The 25126-nt window shown below is 37.5% G+C and overlaps 2 protein-coding genes across 2 annotated transcripts; one reads left to right on the forward strand and one right to left on the reverse strand.

Moving 5' to 3' along the window:
- Positions 1-1070: 1070 nt before the first annotated feature.
- On the reverse strand, positions 1071-17757 carry LOC131788116 (dolichyl-diphosphooligosaccharide--protein glycosyltransferase subunit STT3B). The gene is made up of 20 exons (XM_059105180.2): positions 17546-17757; positions 15544-15652; positions 14838-14947; positions 14398-14486; positions 13678-13766; positions 13151-13216; positions 12415-12514; positions 11597-11695; positions 10622-10768; positions 10404-10452; positions 9498-9652; positions 8480-8712; positions 7744-7949; positions 6701-6772; positions 5189-5288; positions 4220-4393; positions 3223-3336; positions 2810-2934; positions 2183-2270; positions 1071-1698 (listed from the first exon to the last, which is right to left on the reverse strand). The coding sequence occupies exons 1-20, from the start codon at positions 17740-17742 to the stop codon at positions 1588-1590; spliced, it is 2433 nt and encodes an 810-aa protein (XP_058961163.1). The 5' UTR covers positions 17743-17757; the 3' UTR covers positions 1071-1587.
- A 3278-nt stretch (positions 17758-21035) lies between these two features.
- LOC131788108 (protein boule-like) lies at positions 21036-23507 on the forward strand. Its single transcript, XM_059105169.1, has 7 exons — positions 21036-21113; positions 21271-21362; positions 21863-21917; positions 22469-22531; positions 22886-22931; positions 23063-23127; positions 23385-23507. Exons 1-7 carry the CDS (start codon positions 21036-21038, stop codon positions 23505-23507), a joined length of 522 nt encoding a protein of 173 aa, XP_058961152.1.
- Positions 23508-25126: the final 1619 nt, after the last annotated feature.

Consider the following 25126-nt stretch of genomic DNA (forward strand, 5'->3'; position numbering starts at 1 on the left):
CAGCGAATTAAGCCCATCAGATCCGAAGATGTAATTTTTGTGGCTACTCTGCTGCCTATAGGAGGCGAAACCACATACGTTGTCGAGATGAGTGAGTGAGTGCAACAATAGAATTCCGATCTTGACCCAATTTTAACCTGATGTTTCCCGGGCCACTTGTTGTTTTTTTCGGAGCATCTTAGTAGCTCGAAATCGCACTCAATATAGAGTTGAGTTCTCTCCTTTTTCGATTTCTGGCTAATAGCCACTAGCACATTATTTTCTCAGTTCTTACCTTGACACTACGGAAGACAGCAGAAGACGATAAAAATCTCACAAATCATTTTTGGATTGCGTGCGATTAAAAACAAAATTTTTCTTTTAGTCCCTCTTATGCGCAAGTGCAAAGAAGTGTTTCTGATAATGGCTGTGAGGATCGAAAACATTTTTTTCTTTTTCGGTATGAACGGAATTTTCCGCTGCGTGAAAACGCAGTTTTCAATTCATCCAGTTAAGTGAGGCCCGGGGGAGAGGAGTACTTAGGTAAAATTTAGCTAAGTATGAGCCACTAGCTTCTCAGAACCCCTAATCCATTATAACCTGTTCTTTGTTCGATAACAGACCCCGTCTTAATAACGTTTGGCAATATGCTAACAACTTTTTAACCGCGAATCTTCCCATTAAATAATCTCTCCTTACACGAATTTTCTTATTCCCAAAAATCCCCAAAATGTGCGACCCCATCCTCGTACACTATTGATTTGGCAGCCACATTAACCCTTCAACTCCAAAGATCTGATTGTCCATTCTCCCCTCTAGCTACTACACATTTCACTCTAAATTGATTGTGAGAATTTAGTGTTCAATCAAGGTAATTACTTCTACCCGACGAGTTTGAGTAATCTCACTACCTGTTTGCTGGATAATGTATGAATACCGTGGGGAGAAGTTACATGGTAATCAATTCGTGAAAATGTGACCCCATCTAAGGACAAATCCCTATGAGCCTATTACGAAGAGGTGCTTCTCCCGGGAAATGAGGACGGGGCCAAGGAAAATAAGCAAAGGAAATTCAGAAATTACTTAAGTCATTCGGTTGAAATGGTTGTTTTATTTTACAACGGTTGGTTTAACGGGATATTTCCAAATTAAATTTATTTCACCGAAGAGCAAACGAGATGGACTTTTTAAATTGGAAAAACTAGTAATAATTAAAAACATTAGCATCACAATGCTGCTACTTTTGAACGAAAACACCCAAAAGTAAAGCACACGGAGGTATCGAAGTCAAAGCAGTTCTCCACCAAGTTATGTTCAGTTACCTTTGAACTAGTAGCTTTTGTGTCAAATCTCAATGCCTTCAAATGAAGCTGCGAACAATCCTTACACGTTTAAGTTACACAGTCAAAAATTACCTTCATCTCGGAAAAACTTAAAAATTAACCAATGACTTTAAAGACAAGACTTCCAGTTATCAGTCCTAAAACATTTCAACTACTCGAAAAACTGGAGTTGCTAAAGGTTTGTCTACGAATGGAATAAACACAATGATTCTTGCACGTGGCGGAGAACGTTTATTGTGTTTCACATGACGTCGTCACTCGCCGCTCATGTGCTCTTCTTGGCTTTCTTAACTTTTGTCTTCTTCTTCCCTTTTCGTTGAACTCTCTTTCCTTGAATTACGTTAAGTTTATCTTTGATGTGCCCCTTCCTATTATTCTGTAAAAGGAGAAGAAAAAAACAAGGTGGTATAGTGTGCTTACAGAAAAACTGTGCAGTATTGCGGTTTACTCGTTCGCAGAATACACATCTCCAAGTGCTCGAAAATTTTTCCGTGAACTCACTTTTACGAGAGGCGTAGCAGTTTTCTCAGAGCGAAGCTTGAAGTAACTGCGAGCTACGAGGACCGATTTACGTGCAAATTTTTTGAGAGAACTGGTACCAATTCTTTGTGCAGGAACAGGCGACCGGTATCCTTCAAGGACTCGCTGATATCTACGTAAAAGCGGAGTCACTCACAAGTCAACGAGAGCCGTGAGAAGAAGTAAACCAATGAAAACTGCAGAAAAAGGAAGAGGACTTTCTCGATGCGCATAAAGATTATATCAAAGGCTAAAGGGGTGTGAACCGTCATATCTCGAAAAGATCTGGAAAAATATTTATCACGAGATGAACCATAGGAAGGTCTGTAAGTAGCACTTACCCTTCTCGGAATATATTTGGTTTTAGGTTTTAAATTTGTTGTCCTCAGAGGTACTTTGCTCTTGACTCGATTTGCATAATCTTTAACCCTAGTCATACCAAAAAAAATTGTGTGATCACTCAGTTAAGTAGATACAACTTGATGTAAAGAGACATACACTTACATCAGTTTAAACGGAAAAAACAAACTTCACTGAAGGCTCTCAACGGCTACAGTAATTTCATGGCAACTAAAAGACATTTAATCGAGAACTAGATTGGTGTTGCTTCACTTCGCTCTGTGATTGGTCTGTAGACAACACGCGCCACCTTCTCAACCAATCAGAAGCAAAACTACGACCAATTGTGCCTTGATCACCCGCGTTTTCCCGGTTTTGTTTTTCAGTTTGCTAGTTTTAAATTTCAATTGGCTTCATGTCATATTCTCCTATGCTCTAATTGGCTGTTGTGATTACTATGGTTTTTGTTTACCACACTCAGTGGAAATACGCTCAACTGAATCAACCTGACAAAACCGAACCTACGTCTGAAACTTGCTGGAAAGAAGTTTGAGAAGAAGAAAATTACTTGAAACTAAATAAAAATGATAAATCTTACTTCAGATCAGTGTTTCCTGGGAGCAACTTACTTGTAAATCCTAACTAACCAATGCTCGGAAGTGAAAGCTTCCTCTAAATGTTCTAAATTAAAGTTTTTGTTTCCGATTTCTACGTTACGAGTCCTGTCAAAACCAGACGGAGACCGAAAGTCCAACTGAAAATAATGAAGAAAAAGGAAATGCGTTATATAAATAGTAAAAAGAGTTTCTTCCAATTAGAGATCAAGAGAAAGAAAAAAAATTGTCAATCTTAAAAAGGGGGTGGCCATCGCATCCTTGCAATATTGGCGATTGTCAAATGCATTCTGTCACGCATTCGCAACATTTTGGTAAAAGTTCCCTTTCTTCGCGGTTATGAATATTATAAGTAGAAAACTATGCAATGTCAATCAACAGATGGCTAAACTGTACATGTTCAACACCAACAAATTTAAACAGTTTACCTGCATCTCCCCAAAGCGATAATAACACATTTTGTACATGAGACAGTTGAGAAGGATTGGAGACCCTGCCGAGTCCACCCGGAACTCGCCTTGTGGAGTGAAGTAATCTGACTCCTATAAACCAACATACCAAGAAATCAACTCGAAGAAACAAGTAAAAAGAGGAGAGGGTAGTAGAAGTGCAGTAAGACAGGGCGTGAAATTAATTATTTTTATTCTGATAGCCACTTGGCTCCTAAATTCTTCAAAGTGGTAGCCAATTCAAAAAAAGTTGGTCGCCATTTTCAAAGACAAACAAAATCTTTCTTTACGCTGTCAGCGTTCTAGAGAGACCCTCCAAAATTAAGTTAGGGAAAAGATCCTTAACGTGCTACAAATTGGACACTAGGATGGATGATATACAACATTAAAGCTCATCTAAATCCAAGATGGCGTTTAGTTATCGATCGAGATGCATGTGCTACGTTTTGGAAACAAACTTAACGAGGAAGTTTGCCACGGATTTATCTTTGCAAATCTTTTTAATTCACTATATCTCTTGGTAAGGTTATGATGAAACGTTCTAGTCGCCAATTTGGCGACTAGACTTTCAGGATTTGGTCGCCAAAGTGAAAAATTTAGTCGCATTGGCGCCTGTATTAGGCGCAATTTCACGCCCTGTAAGAGAAGGGACGGGGGGGGAAAGGGCTTGTAAAAGAGGAGAGTTATGGGGTCCAGTTCACCCCCTTCCGAAAAAAAAAACAAACAAACAAACAGACACTGCAACTCACTTGGTGTTAGATCAAGACAACAACATCTACCTGATAAGTTTGAGTATTCTCATTACCTGTTTGCTGGGTAACGTATGGATAAAATATGGGGAGAAGTCACACGTTTGTCACTTTTGGGAATTGAAAGGTCAAAGAAAAGGTATCTGAAGGCGAATGTTCCTCCTTCTCCTAAGCAATAACAAAGAAATTTAAGATAGCCACTGCCAATATTTCAGATTCAGACTAGCCTTGATTTCTTGAGGGTGCTCGCCTTCGGCAATTCTGACCATCCAAAGGAACTTGTTAATGTCATCGCCAGAATAACCAATCACACCACCGAATATAACCAAGACATAATCCACATCCAACATCTTCATTATCTTATACGCTGATGTCTCGTTGGATGACATGGCCTTTCCTACCTGAAAATTTAGCAAAAGAAAATCAAACGAAAGTTAAAAAAGTCAAGGAGACAAGGGTTTCGGCTTGGCGTCCGATATGAACGCTACCAAGACGCAATAGTCGTTAAAAAACTGACCATAAGGACAGAGGACGAACACAAAAAAATCTTAACAAAGTTTAAGTCTTTCTCTCCCTAAATCCCCACATCAATTCTCCTAACCTCTGCCATACATTTCTAATGATTTTAGCACTGAGAATTTGGGGTTCAATCTGGATATATCTTATACTTGATATTTTCTTTCTTCTCATTACCTCTTAGCCTGGCTAAGTATTGATATCATAAGGAGAAAATGTCTATTGATCACTCCAAGGACTGAAAGGGTTAACTGGTCTACAGGTTTGATGGATTTTGAAAAAAAAATTCCTTCGAAGCTTAAAACGAAACGAAATTGCTCAGCAAATATTCCTCATTCCCAAAATGCAGAAAAAAAACCCGTTATCAATTTAACCTTTTACACCTTAACATCAGTATACAAATTCTCCAAACTGTTCTCCACACATTTCCAAAGTGCTGACAAGGAGAATTTGTTTAGCAATCAACAGCTTCTCCAGTTGGTGATCATTTCCTTTCTTCTCATGACCTTAACGTGTGATTCAGGGGTGATATTGTAAAGAGAAATTAAATGCGAGTCACTCATAGGTGTCACAGGGTTATTAGTAAAAGTTAACATAAGAAGTACTCATCACTCATTTCCAAAATATTTTTAATAATAACAATAATAAAACTACTACTAATAATGATAATAAGCTTGTACCAGAGCTATATGGCTGTTATTCCAAGTGTTATTGTCCACGAGTGTTGTTCTATTTGCCATGCCAGCAATCTGATATCCGTAGTCCCACCAAGACATGACCCTGAAAGAAGAACAGCACCAAGTTACACATCAAAGTGCTCTGTGAGCAAACTCGTGAATTGACACATGATTTTTTTAGACTATGTTTAATGTTATCTGGTTTAGGGAATTTTGTGGTTGATTGTCATATCTAGAGTACGAGCAGTAGTTCAGTGTTCGCTAATGTAGCAAAGAAACAAAGTAACGTTGGGATAAGAAGGCATTACAATTGAAATGATCATGCTAGTACATTTGACAAGGTGGATGATGTCATGTGATTTAAACGTCTATCATTTTTGTTTCTGGTTCAAAAGAAAAGGTTGGAAGTAAATGTGGGTGAAAAGTGAAATTTACTGTCTTTCGTTGTAAATATTTGAAAATCAAGGCAATACTGTCTTAATGAAAACATTAACGATTCCCTCTTTATCAAATGAGGCAAACGGGAACGAGTTTTGAGTGATATAACTGAGCCAAGCCTGCCACCGTCATTTTGGATCTCCGCCTGGGTAGATTTAAGTCACGTGCTAGGCAACGTATAATCAATAACAAGATAGAATTTCATTTCAGGCCTATTTATCTATTTTGTAGTGTGTAACTTTCGCATTTTAGTACGTTGTATGTATGTTGAATCTTCAAATTGTCTTGAAACTGAAAAGAAAATTGTTCCTTAAAAATTCACTGAAAATCGGTAGATAAAATTATTTGTTTAGGTGTTATTTGATTTTCGTGTTAACTTGTTATTTCGTCAGTCGCCGGCACTTTTGTTGCTTCACACAGGAAAAACACACGCGACGAAACATAATGATCAATTTTGTCCTCAGTCTCACGCCATAACAGAAAAAGCTTTTGAACATCTGTAAACTCCGAGCGCTTCGCAGTAAGTGATATTTTCAATGAATCTTCGGATTGTTTTCAAGTTCAAGGATTGTAAATTACAATTTTATGAAAAACGAAGGTTGTTCTGTTATTTCAGTGTGAATCCTTGCATGCCTGCCAGTCGCTGGCGCCGCTTGTTGAAACTAAAACGAAAAAAAAAAACTCTTTTAAGATTATCATTGGCTTCTTTTTCACCCCACCACTATTCTTAGCAACAAAGGTCGCCATTTCGTCTGTTTATTGCTCGCTAAAAACTATCGAATGCACTCAAAAGCCTAAAATCTAAAAAAAGTTTACAGGAATCGACCAATCGAGCGAGCGAGCGAGCGAGCGAATGGCATTCCCCACACCGTATCTATAACTCGCTCTTGCGCATGCGCGCAATTCACGAGTTAAAAATGGAAAACTTCCAAGAGCGTTATCGTCATTTTTGGTCCTTTTCCACCCCTCCGAGGAAAGTATGCTTCACTTGAATGTCAGCTACCTTAGCAAATAGCTGTAATGTAGGAAAACTTACTTCTTGATATCATAAAAATAAGAGTCTAAGTTAGAACATACCGTGCATTGTCATCTGTGTTTTGTCTAAGCCAGAAATATGCCTCTCGGAAATCATCCAAAATGTTTCGACTCCTGGATAGCGACAATTATATGTTAATTAACAACTTTTGATCAAGGACAAACATTTTGGAACACTTCTGCAACACCACCCATAAATAACACATCCTTTCTGCCATGTGGTCCTATCTGTCCACTACCAAGCACAGTTTACCTTTTTAACCCTTTACACCCTAACATCAATATCCATATTCTCCATACTGTTCACTATACATTTCCCAAGGTGCTGACAAGGAGAATTTGTCTAATAATCAAGAGCTACTTTAGTTGATGATCATCTCCTCTATTCTCATGACCTTAATGTTTGATTCAAGGGTGATATTGTAAGGAGAAGTTAGATGCTAGATTCTCCTTGGGGTTAAAGGGTTAACTTGGTTGATTATTAAATTTGCTGTCAATATTGTTTTGGAGGAGAGGATGTTGGTCACTTTCAAAAGGAAATTGTCATGGTCATGGAAAGAGTTTGCGTGTGTTTTTCAAAGGTGTTCCATGCACTTTTGGCCAGGATTGTATCATCCTAACTGTTGAGGGACCAAGGTGTCTGAGACAAAAATATGATGCAAAGGGCCGTGATAGGGTCCAAGAGGAATGCCAAAATTTGCCTCCCTCCACACACGTGGGAGACCTCAGTTAACCTTTTAACTCCCAAGATCTGATTATTAATTCTCCCATCTGGCTGTTGCACATTTCTTTAAATTTAGTTACAAGAATTTGGTGTTATATCATGATAACAACCTCTAAATGATAAGTTTGAGTAATCTCATTACCTTTTTGTTGGATAGTGTATGGGAGAAGTTGGGAGAAGTTACACGTAAACCACTTCTGAGAGCTAAAGGGCTAATATGCTTGACTCCCAAGTCATATGGTGAGATTTCAAGAACTGGCCAGCTCATTGTAAAGTGTTATTGGGTCAGACACTAGCCTCTCTCCTCCCACATGGGTACCAGTTGGTAGGGACAATAAAAAGCCACAATAATAAGCCTTACCCATCATAGTTTGTAGAGGCTAACACAACAGAGGGACTTGAATAGGCATTGCTGGTCACCCATGTGCAATGCACTGCAAACATCATCAGCATCATCACTGTACACATCACTACCATTCCCTTCAGATTTGCACCAATTGCCTCATCGTCTTCATCCTTCTCCTTCTCTTCTTGCTTGGTCTTGCTGCTATGAGACTTCTTCTTGGGCTGGAGATAAAGATAGAATGAACCAAGCAGGAACATTGTAAAGATTCCACAGTTTCAAGAAATCATTTATCTAACTTACATGAATCTCTCAACAACACACCACCTCTATGCCCTGAAAAATGACCTATTCAGAGAGGTGACCAAAATTGGAGAGTCAATTATGTTAAGAAAGGCCCACTAACCCATCAATCATGCAATAATCAAGAAAGGGAAAATTATCTAAAACTGTATCAAAACGTGTTTTTATCCCATCAACAGCTGTATGCATAATGCAGGTAGCATATGCTACAACTATAAAAAAAGAAAAAAACCTTGTTCAATCAAAGGCTCCTTTACACATCACAAAATACTCAAAAGGATGCAAAAGAGAATCTTAACACAAAAACATCAATACAATTAAAACTATTTTAGCCCACATGCAATATTTCTCATTGACTGAAAAAGGGCAGCAGAGCCAGAAAACCAGGCTGCAAAGCTTCAAGTCAAAAATCCCAGTCAGCTTCAGAGGATTTCTTACACAGAAATTTTACCTTATCATACAAATCTTTCTTCCTTTTCTTATCATTCTCTTCACTGCTACTATTTCCATCAGTTGGCTTAGCTGTCGCATCTTTGTTTTCTGAAGGGCGATCATCAACCAGGTAGTTGTCCAATGTTACAGAGAAAGCAATGGCTGCCAGGATGCACACTACTGGTGTCAAGGTCAACATCAGACGCACCATTACACCAGCAAAGTACACAGCTGTTGTAGCATACAGGCAAACTGAAATAAAAAAAGTACAGAAAGATTAGTCGATAAAAGAGATAACTAAATTAATACAAACAGTGTTTTCCTTTCCAGGCGATAAATAAATCTACTGCCTGAAGTACCTCTTATTATTGCCTAAAATCACATGGAATTCTTGAAAAACCAGTAAAAAGAGTGCTCTACCACTTTGAAAATGTCTTTTGGCTGCTATGCTTAAAATAAGTGAGAATGAAGCTGGCAATATTGTGCATATGAAGGTTAACTAGAGCAAAAAATCAAACCAATGCCATGTAGCCCATTATTTCTATGTGCTTTTGTGGGTAATATCTGTGTAATGCTTTTGTGGGACAAGACAGCCATCCCTCTGTTTCACAAATGTTGACAGACTGTACAAAAGCATGGTAGACTTTGTCTACAGGATCTTATCAGCCCTAGAGGGTAGTTTTTGTTTTGGTTCTTCTTGGACACATTTCATTTGTCATGGATTTCTTCCAAAATTATCATCAACTGGGATTTGTCTTAAAGTTAAATTAGTGTTGTTGATGCAGTAGCCTCACTAATCCACACATCTCTGTTTAATCACCAAGGTAAGTATTAACAACAGCATGTAGGCAATTGAAGTCTTTCAAAGGATGCATATTTCAGAACTGTGCCGAACAATGAAAAAATCCTGAACAAAAACAATGCTGTTAGTAAGTTTCCCAGCAGTCAAACTGCAATTTTAAATAGAACAAATAATTAATCAGCATTGATCTATCCTTAAAGATTTGACATCAGTTAAAGTAAAATGTTTTACTCACCAAAGACTCTTTCATCATTAATATTTTTGACCACAAACCAGAGACCAGCAGGAAAAGTACAGATTAAGACATGGAGATCAAAGAAGAATGACACCCATGTGGTTGGCTGATGCTCAGAGACAGAGGCAATAATTGGAATGTGAATCTTTGCATACCTAGTTGAAATTGAGAAAATTATTTAAAAATCTTTTCATCACTACAAACACCCTTTGAAAAGACTCAATTTCTGCTGAAAATGTTTATTTTTTACTTTCTATTCATATAGTAGAACAATAGCAAAGAAAGAAATTCAGTGACATTTAAGCACTTTTTAATTTGTTAAGTTCTGCAGAGGAGGGCTTCACAATATATGTAGATGAGTTTATATGCTGGACCTGCTACTGTTGATCCACCACATTCTGTAAGACCTGTCACTACCATTTGTAAACCCTTTACACTCTAACATCAGTAGACATATTCTCAATACTGTTCTTAATACATTTTCTAAGGTGCTGGCAGGGAGAATTTGTTTAACAATCTAGAGTTTCTTTAGTTGGTGATCATTTCCTTTATTCTCATGACATTACTGTTAGATTTTGGGGTGACATTTTAAGGAGAGATTAGAAGCTAGCCACTCTTAAGGGCTAAAAGGTTAAACCACTGCCGGCCACTTATGAAAAAACTGTTTGAAACTCCTCTATACGGATATTTTGAGCAAGAATGAAGGTGAAAACAGATTAGCACTTGTTTAACTTAAGGAGTTTTTACTATAACTCAAGGAAGAAAATTTTTTTGGCAGCATTTCATTTTTATTGACTCTTTTATAAAGAAAACTTTTTCAAAGAATCAAAGACCATCTCTAAAATCTGCAAAACATAAAACCCACAAAACTTTCAAGCTACGCAGTATACTCTCAGTCTGGCTTACCCAGTGTCGTACAGAGAATAAAAACGTCCACTCCAAGGTGCTACATAACCTGGTTGAAAGAAGAAGTTAACAAGTTGATTTGGATTCAAATATACTGGTGATCCTCAGGAAGTTACAGAAAACTCCCATACTAAAATTTAAAACATGTATCAGGCAAGCAATTTAACATATTCCCCATCTGTTCCTCAACGTAAACAGAAAACTATAAGCCTACATACCAGCATAAGTAAGAAAAATGACTGCAACAAACACCAAGCCTGCTACAGCCACCACAGCAAACACAAATATGTTCTTGAAGTCAGTCCATGATACTTTGCTTCTAACGTACACCAAAAATGCATAGGCTTGGAGAAGAGCAAATGTCCCTAGAAAAACCAACCATCATTTAAATGAAAAAAAAACAACAACTACAATAAATACTTTTAAAAAATCATTAACCTAGTATATACTATATTGCAAATAGTATTTTTTTTTGGTCTTATAAATCTCTCGTCCACTGTAAAGTTAAAAACAGTAATGTTGTTGACTTTCTCCAGTGATAGAAATTTACAAAAGTTGATCCTCTCTTTTACAAACCAGTTTCTTATTAAAAGGAATAAGCTAATTGAAGATAACAGATAAAATGGAGGGAGGGGGTGTGGTTGAAGTCAGAGAGGCCAAGTGACCCAATAACTGCTAGTTTCTTGTCACGAGCATTGGACAAGGAAAAAACATCTTTCTCTATTTCTTTACCAAGCTCAAAACTTACCATCTTTCTTTTTCTATTTTCAAAACATGACACTAATGACATTGCTGATCCTAGCAGTATGCAGGATGCCTGTCATATAAGAACTTCTTGATGGCCTTACTTGCTATACAGTCTCTTTGATTCAGTGGTAGAGCATTGGAAGGTGGAATCTGAAGGTCTGAGGCTCTTGTCTCACACTCATGACAAGATGAAAAAACCTCTTTCTCTATTTCCTGACTGAGCTCAAAATTTACCAACTTTCTTATCATATTTACTGTTTTTTTGTAGTTGTTTATTTGGAATAATTTCTTTCAGGGTGATCTTCAACCAAAATACAACTGATGCTAGAAAGCTGTTGTCTGTGGGAAAAATTGTTTTAATGCAATGTTTTTTTGGAATGACCCCACAGATGGAGTGTTGCTCAACAATTTTGGACAGCTTTCCGAGCCTCTAACCTATAACACACCTGCTGCAGCCATGTGTTCACTTGTTCGTATTGGCTGAAAGCCGACAAAAGGTACTTGCATTGACATGAGGAGACCCATGATGAAGAAAGTCGTGTATGCTAAAAATAACACAGTGAAACTAATTAATAAAAATAATTTTATAAGGTATATCATTACCAAGCAATGAGATTCAATATCTACTTGGACGCACCACACCATCCTACTCAACACCAAAGACAGGGCAGAGTCAGAACAAAAATGCTTCAGAGCTTAGACCACCTTGACCCTTTAACTCCCAGATCAAATTTGTAATTCTCTTTACTGTCAACCATGCAATTCTTATAATGTTAATTCAGAGAATTTAGTATTGGATCAACTAATTATCCCCAAATTTGCATTTTTCTTTATTCTCATTACTTATCTGGTTGATATTGTATTGATATTGTAAGGAGAAATTCTGTGTTGGTCACTCACAGGAGTTAAAAGGTTAGGACAAACACTTGAACAAAAGATAGTGGGAGTGGGTGTAGTAATTAAATTGGGGCCCATTCCACATTTTTCTGATTGACTCACGCTCCAGTTATTTATTTTCAATTAAAAATATCTATTTTTTTAAATTATTTAAACACATCATAGATTGTTTTCCCCAAAAGCACCTACAACATCATAGCTTTATCAAGGGGGATTACTTAAAATAAAGGGAACTGCTATCTTTGACAATCAGGGAAACCCAAAGGAAGAAAAAACTGTCTTTGTCTACAATGAAGTTTGAGCATGTTTGTTTACATTATTAGAGAGACAGGGTGAGGTATAAATAAGCAATTAGCAATAAACATACCAACATAGATCCTGAATGAAAATCTTCCCATCAGAAGAAGGAAGAACACGTGAAGAGGAATCAGATTGATAATGAATACATATCCACCCCATGCAGAGACCTGACAGATGATCAGACAAGTAAGGAATTAAAACACAAAGTCATTTTTGTACGTATGAGCTGTTGCCAAATGGCCATAACTATTAGCAAAGCAATAACTCAGTGCTACTCTTTTAATCTGTGATGAAACATTGTAGTAATCACTGCAGCAACAATTAGAGGAAGGTTTTCTTAGTTATCGCAATTGTTAAAAAAGAAAGAAAGAAAAAAACCCTAGAGGGAAATGGTGAGATGTTCAGCCAATGAACTTAACTAACTTTACGTAAAGGTAGTTTATTGAGAGTTGAGCATATTCAAATTGTTTTACAAAACAAGTACGTAAAAAAGAAATAACTGTGCCTTCATTTGGGATTTGAAAAGGAAGTTGTTACGAGGAGGGGGCCATAACAATGGGGTAGTTTCATGGTATCTGCCTACTCTATAAAAAAGTGATTATTTACTCTTAGAGTCACTAGCATCTAATTTCTTCTCACAATATCACCTCTGAATCACACATTAAGGTCATGAGAATAAAGGAAATGATCACCAGCTAGAGAAGCTCTCGATTGTTAAACAGATTCTCCTTGTCAGCACCATAGGAAATGTATAGAGAATGCATACTGATGTTAGGGTGTAAAGGGTTAATCATTTTACTCACCATGTAGAAGTAAGACAGGCTTGTGCAAGCTGCCCAGAATACTGAACCAGTCTTAACAGACTTCACCTGAGTGAATTTAACAAAGGAAATTAAAATGTGCAAAATTTTCTCACAAATTCACAACCTGTAAAAGACACATTTGCAAAAAGAATCTTAAAACTCCATTACAGCAAATGAAATGTGCCAGTAAATGCAGCTACAAGAAAAAAAGAACTTTGCATCAGCAGTTTGCAGCACATGCAAAGTATGCAAGTCAAAAATATTAAATCTAATACACTTGGTACTTTCTGAAAGTCTAAATGTAATATACTGAGGTACTTTCTGAAAGACAAAACGACAAGGCAGCTCTGCTCTGTGGCAAACCACAAATCAAATTCAGAACCCTCCTTCAAATTTTTAAAAATAATACACAGGGGATTACCCTTGTTACCAAAAATTACTTACAATAAGCTTCTCTGCTGAAATCAAAATTCAAAATTGTTCAAGCCTGGGGGAAATGGAACCCATACAAAAAGTTATAAACTCACCCATAGAAAATATGTAAACTGCAATGCAAAGATAGCTATGCCTTCATTGTCATAAGATCCTGCCACTGAGCGAGAAATGTACCCAGGAACTAGAAGAGAGACATGGCGAAAAGGCGAAAAAAAATTAAAATAAATCACTGGTGGAATTCTGTAACATTCATACATCTTATTTAATGGTATATTGTAATATAGGGGCAGGTATGTTGTGAGTTACATGGTATTTTTTCAAGCCTGTTAGGGACAAGGAAAGATGTAAACTATGAGGGATTAATTATTCCACTATAATCTTATTTACAAGTATTTTGGCTTTTCTGAGCATCATAACAGTGTTTTTCCTTCTTGTAAGCATGACAGGTAAAATAAATTTTCCAACTGGTAGAGCAATCCTTTTACCAGTTGAATTTACAAGAATTACAAGCAAATCTAATGATGATGAAAGTTGCTATACGAGGTAAATTTTACAAGTTACCGCCTGAAAAGGAGAACAGTGTCATAATGGTTGCACCTTGTTTTCCCCTTTTTTGTTCTTACTACATTTTGATATTATCTCTGATCTATTACTGAACAGACACGCATTAACATTGAATGAATTTGTTAATGAGACTAAGCCATTCCATCCACACTAAAACAATACATTTGATGCATACAGCTCTTGTTCTAACAGCTATTGACTCCTCACTAGAGGTATTATAACCAGCCAACAAAAATATTGTGACTTACCGATTGCTATAAAACAAGCTGCAAAGAGGCCAGCACGATCATTCCATAGTTCCTTAGTCAGGAGATAAGTTGCTATTGCTGTAAGACCACTGAAGACAAGACAAAGAAAATATCAATCACTAAGATCTAAATGTTATTTCACTTCACCTTCCCCCATATGTTGTTTACAATTGTAGTATTGTAGTTCTGAGAATTTGATATTGACTTAAGTAGCATCCCTTTCTTGATATTCTCCTGTCATCTTATTACCTTTCAGCTCGAAATGTTTGGATATCATAGATAATCATTCATTGTTGGTCACCATTTAAAATAATAACATTTGTATCATCATAACTATTACATGGGATAAAAATAATGAGCAAGAGCGGTTACTCCTTTATGCTCAGAGTCTCGCAAAAGTCAACTTTATATACCCATTATATTCATTGAGATCAAATTACCTAAACATTGGTGCCAGAAAAACGCACACATCTCTGATATGTACTGTGATGTTAAGTGTGTTAAGAGCCCAGTGGACAGATGCTGAAGTCAACATCAAACCTGGGTAAACCTTAAAAGAAAAAAGAAAACTTTCAATGACTTGTAAAAATCTGTATAACAGTTCTGTCATTTCAAACTTGATGAAAAACCATTCTTGTGTAACAGCATAAATCTATGCGAAGAGCAACTACACCTCACCAAGGCAGTTCTAAAACTTTATAAGTTTACATGGTTTAAACTAATAAAGGTAATTGAAGCACTGGGAACAGGTAAAGCTCCCCCTTTTTTTGTCAAGCCATGCCCTGCCGCATTAATGTGACCAGGAATACTACTTCTTCTCCTATAATAAGGTGTTATTCCATCTAAGGTTACCCTCCCCTTCCCTCACCCTCACACATGTACCTTAGAGCATTGGCCGCTACAAGTAACTGAACTAGCTTTGAACTCTAGATCGAGGCCTCCTATAAGACACTCTTGGGGCTTTAATAAAAGTGGTTGTACAGAAGTTCTACTTCTTGCTGGCAGGCTCTTGTGTTTAATCCCTTCATGGCACAGCTGCCTACTACACTTTCCACAGCCACTCATGGGAAAAGTCATTGAAATCCCTGACAATTGAATATAAAAATCTTCTGAGCATTCTATCAATGAGCCAATTGTGTTACTTACTGTTCCTCCAACAATCCTGCCCAGTGGGTACCAAGCTCTTTCATCGAACCAGTTCAAAAAGTTGTAAAACCCATTAGTGACAAGGTGATGTGTAGACCGATAATTGAACCTGTTTAATTGAAAAAAGATAATAAGTTTGAGTCACTTTAAGCTAGCCTGTAATCAGATAAAACCTAGCGATGTAGCCAGCCGATAGGTCCATAGACTTGGTCTCCAACATTTTTCTGCGTGTGTAACTTTCATAATATGACTCTTACAAAAATTGAAACAAAAATTGAACTTTCTTAGGGAACAAGCCTGCAACAAGTCAAAAAGCTGGCTACCCCCTAAAACCTGTTACTTTATTTTGTGGTCTCTTATTTTAAAACCCCAGAACTTAAGAAATGTGCATCTATATGTATGAGTGAGACATTTCAGTTATTTAAAAAATGGCTTTTCTAATAAATTTCCTACTTGTACAGGGAAAATTAACATAAAAAAAAAGTTTCACCTGCCCTTTTAAATTTGATAGCATAAATAAAAGGTAGGTTTTTAACAAACCTTGGTCAGAAATTATTTGCTTTTAAGTTCATTCTGATATCCAAGAAAAGTAGTCAACAAAGATAATTTGTATGTGGTTACAATTATCATAATTTCCATGTTTTAGCAAAATTTGCTTGCATAAAAATTAAATACAAGCTACCAGCAAAACAAATAATATTGTAGAGCTATGAATTTTCTCGTATTTTATTCAGGTTGTTTCTTAACCCTTTAACTTCCATGAGTGACCAAGACAGAATTTCTCCTTACAATATCAATACAACATCAAACAGATAAGTGATGAGAATAGAGAAAAATATCAATTGGGGATAGTAAATTGATCCAATACTAAATTCTCTGAACCAACATTTTAAGAAAAGTATGGTTAACAGTAAGGAGAATCACACACTTGGTCTGGGAGTTAAAGGGTTAATTCAATCTGTATCTATCTTCTATCACATCCTTCAAAGCCAAAACACAAACCGCAAGAACATCTGTTTTTACATCTACCACTTCCTCTTGTTCTAAGCGCTCATTAAATAAATGTAAATGCTAATTCAAAAAGGCCAAAAATATCCAAAGCAACCATTTCACAAACAGAAAATAAGGTCATGTCCTTTACGTTGAGCAGCTGACTAAATAAATTAGTAAAAAAAAAAAATATTTTCAAAGTTATTTATTGAAAATATTCAAACTAGATGTGTTAGTGACAAATGCATATTTATTTATCCGTTCGATCTGTCTTGTACAAATGCAAGATTAAAACCCAAGAATTGATCAATTTAATGCATGCACTGATAAGATTGTTTGTAGTATCACAAAATCCAGAATCATCATCCCATTGATTAGAACAGAATCAGGAGCCAGGCCCAAGTCACATAAAAAAACAAACCCTGGAAAAAAAGGTGTTCCCTTGATGGAAAAATATCAGTTGTGTTTCAAAATAATATTTGCACTTTCATACCTGAAATTCCCCACAAACAAGAACTACCCCCACCGCGGCTATAGCATTACACTGTATTTTAAGATGTTCTCAAATACTTATTATCAAGCTGACACTTTCCGATCCATTAAAACCAAGACAACAAAAGACGGAAATAGTGGCCAAAATAATTGTTGCCCTTAAATGAATTCGAAATTTGAGGAGGAATACGAAATGATTTTGACCTTTCCAAACCGAGCTCAAAAATCCGATCAAAAAGGTTGATTCGCTTATAAGTTAACTCATCCGACTGAATAACGCTTAGTTAATGATAGTTATTGAATACATTTAAACTCAGTTGAAATTTGAATTTTGATCAAAATGTCAAAAATTTGAAAACAAAAGACCGGCTTGTCAAATGCACGCAGAGCCATGTTTTATCCACTCCCGAGACTTGGTAATAAAAGAAATCGTGAGGAAAATTCAATTTTTATCTCGGAAATCGAAATTAAAAAGAAGCGAAAAAAACTGTTCAATACAAATTCTTTCTTCTGATCTTACCACGGGTCGAACTCGTGAATGATGCTCTCGAACCGTATCACTGCGAAAAGCCGGCTCGCAAAACCCACCAGCCATGCTAAAGAAAGGATGGTGAAAGTAAGCAAGGACTGCCAGCCTATCGTCTGTGTTTTTGCCTCTGCAGAGGTAATTTTCCCTTCTTTTGATCCAGACGCTTCGTTGCTCCGTTCAACCTCCATTTTGGAAGCTGGACCACGTTTTTACGGCTAAGCCAATCAGCGGTTACCAGCTGTAAACTAGTGCCAGTCTCTCCGATTTACTTCTTTATGCTCGTTTCTTGGCTTGAGAATAAAAAGATGTGGGAAACATTCAATTTTTAAGTTTAACGTTGCTAATAATCACCATTTGGAAACCCAAGATCATAACAAATGTCACCTCTAGCTGAATAAAAAAATAGTAATTTAAAAAAACAAATCAAGTGTGTGGCTGTTGATCATATTGGGAGGTTCTAGCGACATTTCATGCCAGGTCTTAACACCAGGACAACCAGGGAGGAATAGAGAATTTTTAAAGAAAGAATCGAAGGAGTATATTGATGACATTGCGTATAAATATTCATCCCAGTGTGGTTACGTTAGATAATGAACGCCGGGTAGTGAGAGCATCACTTTCGACATATTCGCGAAATCAGGTCGTCAAGTAGTCCATATAATACCATAGTCTAGGTTCCACTGGTCTAGTAGATATTTATTTCTACGCTATGCCAGATAATCAAAGTGCGCCGTCCACGAAATGGTGTAAATTATATATCAGTAACATTGATATTTGATCCTTTAACCAGCGATCACTTATCGCAATGTTTTCTGCCTTTGATTTCATAACAGTACCCACGTTCCTCATATCTTGGTTTCCTCTCGACGTTGGTCGTTTTTCAAACATCGGTGGTTTTTCAAACATCGGTGATGGTGGAGTAGAAGATCCTGGAACGAAAAAGATAATCTAAAGCAAAAGAGAAATGGAGGAAAAGCCACCGTAACAGACTAACAGTGGCTTGAAACAAACGGACTGTTAGAAAAAAAAACTCTTGGACGAGTTAAATATATAAATTCCCTAGAGATCGCAATATCATTGTTTTCCGGCAAACAGAATAGAAAAGCTTATCAGCAACGGAGTCTTATCTTGTTGAAACATCAAAATTCTCATACTTCTAATTGGGTCTTATGAGGTTTAACTGACAAGGTGTCGACTGAGTTGGCGCTTTTAATTTGAATTCATTTCGTGTGATTGGAAAATTATCCTTAAAGAAAGGTCTGCGCCATATCTAAATTCTGAGAATGACGTGTTTTTGAAAAGAAGAGACTTCAGACGAGGGCGAGAGAAGCTCTTGTTTCCGTGGAAATGACGCTGTGTTTGAAATCTGTAAATCGATATCACTTCACTAAGTGACATATAAAAAGGCATGGAAAACGTGTTCTGGGACACTGCTCTGAAGGTAAGTTAGCGTAATACTGTGGTCTTCTTCGGTAAGAGTGCTTAATGTTGTTCTTTCTCAAACTTGAACGTACAAGCAGAATAAACTTAGGGCCCGTTTACATGGAGGTGGCGGACCCCAGGTAGGTGAGGTAACCCACCTAGCCGTGGTCGAAAAATAAAACGCGTGTACATGCAATCTTACAACCCCGGGGTGCTGGGGTGAGGTTTCTTGAGGAGAGGCGTCCCAAGCTCACATCTCGAAAAAGACGAAGGATTAATTCTCGGACACATATATATTTATTCATGAAGGTTTCACGCGCTGTGTTACGCGGTGTTTGGTTTCGCGATTAACCGTTGACTTAATACGTTATACGGAATAGTTTGGGAAACCAAATATGGTCGATTTACAACGTGTGTCCGTTGCGGTTTCTGGTGATTTCTGCCATGAGACGGCCAGGAAATGTACAAAGGCTAAAACATGTATGTTTCGCTTTTGAGCTTTTTGCCATGAACGCGACCCCGGCTAGGCAGGTTACCCCACCTATCATGTAAACGTGATCAAAATAAAATAAGAATTTATTTGGACAGGCGGGTCACCTCACCTACCTGAGGTCCCCCACCTCCATGTAAACAGCCCTAAGAAGTTTGAGCAGAGGCGTCCCAAGCTCACATCTCGAAAAAGACGAAAGATTAATTCTCGGACACATATGTATTTATTCGTGAAAGCGTCACGCGTTCTGTTACGCGGTGTTTGGTTTCGCGAGAAACCGTTGAATTAATACGTTATACAGAATAGTTTGGGAAACCAAACATGGTCGATTTACAACGCTAAATATTCCGAAATGTGAACATTTTACACTCCTTGTGTGTCCGTTGCGATTTTTAGTGATTTCTGCCATGAGACGGCCAAGAAATGTACAAAGTTTTCAAACACACGTTTTGCTTTTTGAGCTTTTTTTAACTCATCTTGAGACGTTTACATGACAACTCGTCACCCCAGCTGACAGGGTTACCCTACCCAGGAGACCGGGCAACCCGTCCAGGCGGGTCAACCCAACTATCATGTAAAGGTGATCAAGGTAAAACAAGAGACTATATGGACCGCCATGTAAACAGGCCCTAAAAAAGTCTACAGAAATGCATTTTTGTTTATCATTCTCTGAGTGGGGACCTTTCGCCTGAAATCCTTGGATTTAAAAGCACGATGTCAAAGTAATAATGTTTGACAAGTAAAATATCATGTTTCCGTCTCATGTTACATTTGTCCTGTCTCGCAGGTTCGTTATCTAAAGGCCTACGTAGATCTGATAAGTAGATATCATGGATTATTTATTTCAAAACAAAAAACAAAAAAAAAAATAGAAAACTAAGAACGAAAAATAAACTATTGGTTGTTTTTCTTAAAGCGAATCGCCGATGCACTGCTATGCAATTTTTGAAGTTTTCGATGATGGTACTACTCAGAGATTGCGATTGACAATCAAAGCAGAAAATAACAAATTAGTCCTCAGACATTAGAATTTCCAATCGGCTATCTGTGGCAGTGCGTGGGAATGTTTCTCTCTCACCATTTCCTTACCCCTCCCCCCATGTACTGCTAGTGAGGTCATTTGTTACCAACGCATCGCTAGTGCGACTCCTGTTGTAGCAAATTGGAGTGGCGACAAGTTTCAAATATCTCGAGATCGAAATGGTAAGGTTTGTATTTCACAAATTAATTTTTACTGGGAAGTGACTTGACTTGCTTTGATCCATGAACAACTACTTAAAAATCCTAGATCTGTGACAGTTTTCCATCGTGGGCGGACTGTAACCAATTAGATCATGGTTGTAAAACTTGGCTGTATCATTACCTTTATCCTTACTGTGTAATGGCTCTAAATTCGCTTTCACCAAAATAGAATCAAGAGCATTACAAACCTTAGCTATTAAATACGGCTCAGTGCTCGTCTCGTTTTATATCATCCAATGTTTAAGACAGGCAGTTCAAATGGTTAAAAATGTCTTACTCAACGTTTTACCTCAAACGCAGGCATATGTTTCGTCAGATGCAGGCACGATGAATCAGTTGCGAGCAGTCGATGACGGGGCAATAAAAATCCCTTATCGCATCTTTGTTGGCGGTATAGCTTTCAATGTGAGTAAAGCGCTTTTCTTAATTATACAGTGGTCATAGAGAATGTACTTGTAATCGGCAAACGTTTCTCCATCCCACACATGAAAAACTGACAACGAATTGACGAAACGATTATGCACGCTTAAACTTTTTTTTTGTGTTTTGATTTGTTCTTAAGACCACTAAAGAAGAACTGAAAGACTTTTTCAGTAATTATGGAGCAGTGAGGGACACGAAAATCATAAAAGACAGCGAGGGATTGAGTAAAGGGTGAGATTTACAATGGAGGTTAAGTTAATGTTGTACTGTTTCTGGATGGTTGTACAGAATCTTCATGGAAAACTTTAAAGTGTGTTGCTTACAGCTGAGTTCTGTTGTGTTGCATGGGATTACGCATGCAATAAGAAAAACGTAGTTTTAACTGAAGGAACAAGTTGATTTATTATTATCTCTTTTCAAATTTCCATCGGGTTCAGTTTGTTTGAAGCGGAAAAAGAAAGGGATGTATTTTGCGCTGGGGCTATGGCTCGTAGAGTTTGTTTAAGTCTCACTGAAGAATTGAGTGGATTAAATTGTAGTACGTTCTAGTGCAGACATCGCGAAAAGTTTTGATTTAGTGTCTGAAGGTGAACAAAATAACAACTATAACAACACGTGTGAAAAAAAGCCATCTTAAACTGTTTACACCTTTGCCTTAAATGGCAATCGGCTCAGTGGAGTCCGGGGAAACTTACAGAATGCTTGAATGTGTCATGATTTTATAATCGCAGGTACGGTTTTGTTACTTTTTATCGAGAAGAAGATGCCCAGAAAGTCATGAACATGGTGAGGACATACCCCTGTTTATTTTAAAAATCTACCACAATTTTCCATCGTCTATATGATGAAAAGATTCCATGTTAACTTGCGCTTGTTGAAATACAAGACTGTAGATCACAGATAAAGTCAAATGTGGTGAAGAACAAAAATTAAAAGTTACACTAGAGGCGCAGCCGTGTGTGTCACTGCTGTAAACGTTGTAAATTGAATCCTTACCCCTTACATCTTTGTTCCGAGATAATTCTTATCTCTATTGTGAAGGTTGTCTTGAGGTTAAAAAGCACTGTGATGACCACGCCGATGGGCATGTCTGATTTTGAGGACGGCTTGTCCAAGCATTGAGAATTTCAGTCTTTCATTTGTTTGTGACACTAAAACTCATCTGATTGGTGAAATACAAAGTCACAAATTTGGTTCTTTTTTTTCCCCTTTTTTTGTTTTATTGTTGGCGGCCTTTTATCTATTTATTGATTTTTTTGTTTACTAACTAATTTGGAACTTATCTGTAAATATCCCTTTATTACTGAACAGCTTTGTATTTTCTAAATATCCCACAGGGAACAATCTTCTTCAAAGAGAAACGACTCAATATCTCTGAGGCATTTAGGAAACCGCAGCTCGTAAGTAAAACACGTTTATTTTGCTGGGGACGAAAGCGGCACTTTTGACAGGCAATGCTAATCAAAAATATTTGAGAACACTCGGTTTCCGCGCGGTGTCTTTCGTAGTTCCGAAGAATAGTGACAGCTGCTTCGCCGATTGTTTGTTTATCCCTCTGAAATCACGAGAGAGCAAGTATAGTGGTGTAACTCCTAATTATAAGTGCGTTGCAACATCGAAGCGACCACAACAAAAGTGATCAGATTGCTGCTGTCGTTTCCGTGGTGTTTAAATTACAGGAAGAAGTAGAGAAGAAGACGTAGGTCTTCGTATTTATTAGAGAAACATAACGATTTCTTTTTATTATTTTCAAGGTCAATCAACAAGCAGCGATGGATTTGGTAACTGTGCCTGTGGCTGGTATCAATTATTTTCCTATAATATTTATCTTTTTATGCAGGAAGGTTCGCTGCTTTCTTGTTGAGCTTTAAGCACTCTGTGAAGTACTGACTGGTACCTTGAAGGGCCCCTTTTTTCTTGTTCTCTTGCAGCCCCTACCACTTGGACCTCTCCCTCATCAACTGCACCTGTGTATTACACAGCCATGAACCAGCAGGTTTGTTTTGTTGAAGGAGTTATGTAAACTCGTACGTAGGAGCCACGTTTCAGAAGAAAATTACCAAGTTTCGTCACTTACACACCTTTTTTTTTTTAACTCTAATAACTTCTACAGATACAATATGCCTCCTGTTCTGATAACTTGTAGAGCTGATCAATGTCAATCTCGTATGCCCCTCCGCCGTATCCGACCCCGCTGCCCACACTAACAACTTTAAATGTTTTTGCAAACAGATTTCATATTTCCATACACAGGCACCTCAGTTGCCACAACTACAGCTTTCATCTTCAAGGACTTGGCCTGTGGTACAGGGAATCCCCATGCCTCAACAACCGGCCGCTGAAATAGTTTGGGTACCACAATATTACTATTATTAGTTAACTAACAAACAAAGTTTTTCCAAAGATTGCGCGAAAAACTTCGGCGTAGTTCGTAAAGGACATTCGTAGACTAGCTCGTCTGCTTTTATTATTTTTGCCCACGTCTAACTTTTTACTTTGATTTTATTTGTTTTTTTCAAGTATTTTGGTCTAGTTGTTATTTTTGGTCCTCAGTCAATGAGAAGCAATAACTGCGCTAACTTGCGAATGCCACGTTATTTCGGATCGTTTTCGAGCAGGAGAGTATCAGAAAAAGGGATTACCGAGAGAGTTTCTCTCGCGTTTTTTTTAGTTCACTCATTATTTCCAAAAACCTAAGAGGATGTTGAAAAAACTAATCAGCTGGTGTCACAGATTTGACTCACTTGGACAACCAACAGAATGAGTGCTCATTCTCCATCAAAGCATCCATGATGCACGTAAGATGTATCTAACGATCCAGTGTTTCAATAAGATCACGGGAGAGGTAACTTGAGGAGTAGAGCGGTTTTCAATTAAATTTAGAGAGGAAAATGGGATGCTTCGATTTTGCTTCACTTTGCTCTGTGATTGGTCGAGATAATTCGTGTCATGCTCTCAACAAATGAGTTACAAGACTAAAACTAAATGCGACCTGGCCACCCACGTTATCCTTGTGATATTATACTCGTTCTGATAGGCTGGTTACATTACTTTGATTTTGGTTTTCACGATACTTAGTCTGAAAGCGCTGTGGACACTAGGTGAGTGTTTTTTAGATCCACTTGGGAATGGGACTGTGTCAACCTCGTCCTCAAAAGAGGAGAGCCCATGGAAACGAGGTTAGAGGGATCTTAAAATAACCCAGGAAACTAAACACAGCAAATGTTGATTAAGTCTTCCAGCGTGCTCTCCTCTTGCAAACGTCAGACTTTCGACGCAAAACTTGGAAAACTTAGACTGTATAAACATGTTCATTAAGTGCCAAATCCTGGTACATAAGTAGATATCATTATTTTTACAAGAATTCCTCATCGATTTTAATCATTAACTTGTTAAAGTACTATTTTAACCGCATTTATACGTGATTTTTATAACCGTATTTCTAAAAAGCCGTTATAGGGCTTATATATAACTTTGTTTTAAGACATAGACAAAGACAAACAATTGATCTGCCATTCGTTCATACGTCTTTTTGACTGATACCTTAGTTATTAAAGTAGAGGAGCTTTCAATGACTATTGCGTGCTAGTCTCGTGCCCAGACCTTCAACGACCAAGTTAAAGTTTAGCATGCTAACAAACTAGCTAACAGTGTATGGTACGTTAGATGTAGTTAGGGCCCCTAATAATGTGAAAGATTATTTAATTGTATGGCGTTCGCTTCAGTCCACGTAGATGGAGTACTTTGCTCGACAACCTTAAGCCTGGAGAAAACGCAAAGTTCGTTTGGTTTGATTTTTGATTACCACCGAATCTTAATTAAAGGTAGATGAAGTAAGAATTTGTTACGTTTCCTTCATCTTTGGTCACTTCCAGTCTTAGAGCGACTCTTCTACTCTTTCTGTAGTCCACTTTACCGCTGACAATGTTTGATTCAAGACGGGCTGCACACGCTGGAGAGAACGAAACGAAGTTGTACTGATGTTAAATTTACAG

The sequence above is a fragment of the Pocillopora verrucosa genome, chromosome 10 (assembly GCF_036669915.1).
Source record: "Pocillopora verrucosa isolate sample1 chromosome 10, ASM3666991v2, whole genome shotgun sequence".
Classification (NCBI taxonomy): Eukaryota; Metazoa; Cnidaria; class Anthozoa; order Scleractinia; family Pocilloporidae; genus Pocillopora; species Pocillopora verrucosa.

Bases quoted from the DNA above. Each gene is read 5' to 3' on its own strand.
- LOC131788116 (XM_059105180.2), bottom strand. From the start codon at position 17,742: ATGGAGGTTGAACGGAGCAACGAAGCGTCTGGATCAAAAGAAGGGAAA. The intron at 10,453-10,621 runs GTATGTAGGCTT...TCTTTCAACCAG, and splicing joins CATTTTTCTTACTTATGCTG to GTTATGTAGCACCTTGGAGT. The intron at 6,773-7,743 runs GTAAGGCTTATT...GTCGCTATCCAG, and splicing joins GCCTCTACAAACTATGATGG to GAGTCGAAACATTTTGGATG.
- LOC131788108 (XM_059105169.1), top strand. From the start codon at position 21,036: ATGAATCAGTTGCGAGCAGTCGATGACGGGGCAATAAAAATCCCTTAT. The intron at 21,363-21,862 runs GTGAGATTTACA...TTATAATCGCAG, and splicing joins AGCGAGGGATTGAGTAAAGG to GTACGGTTTTGTTACTTTTT. The intron at 21,918-22,468 runs GTGAGGACATAC...AATATCCCACAG, and splicing joins CCCAGAAAGTCATGAACATG to GGAACAATCTTCTTCAAAGA.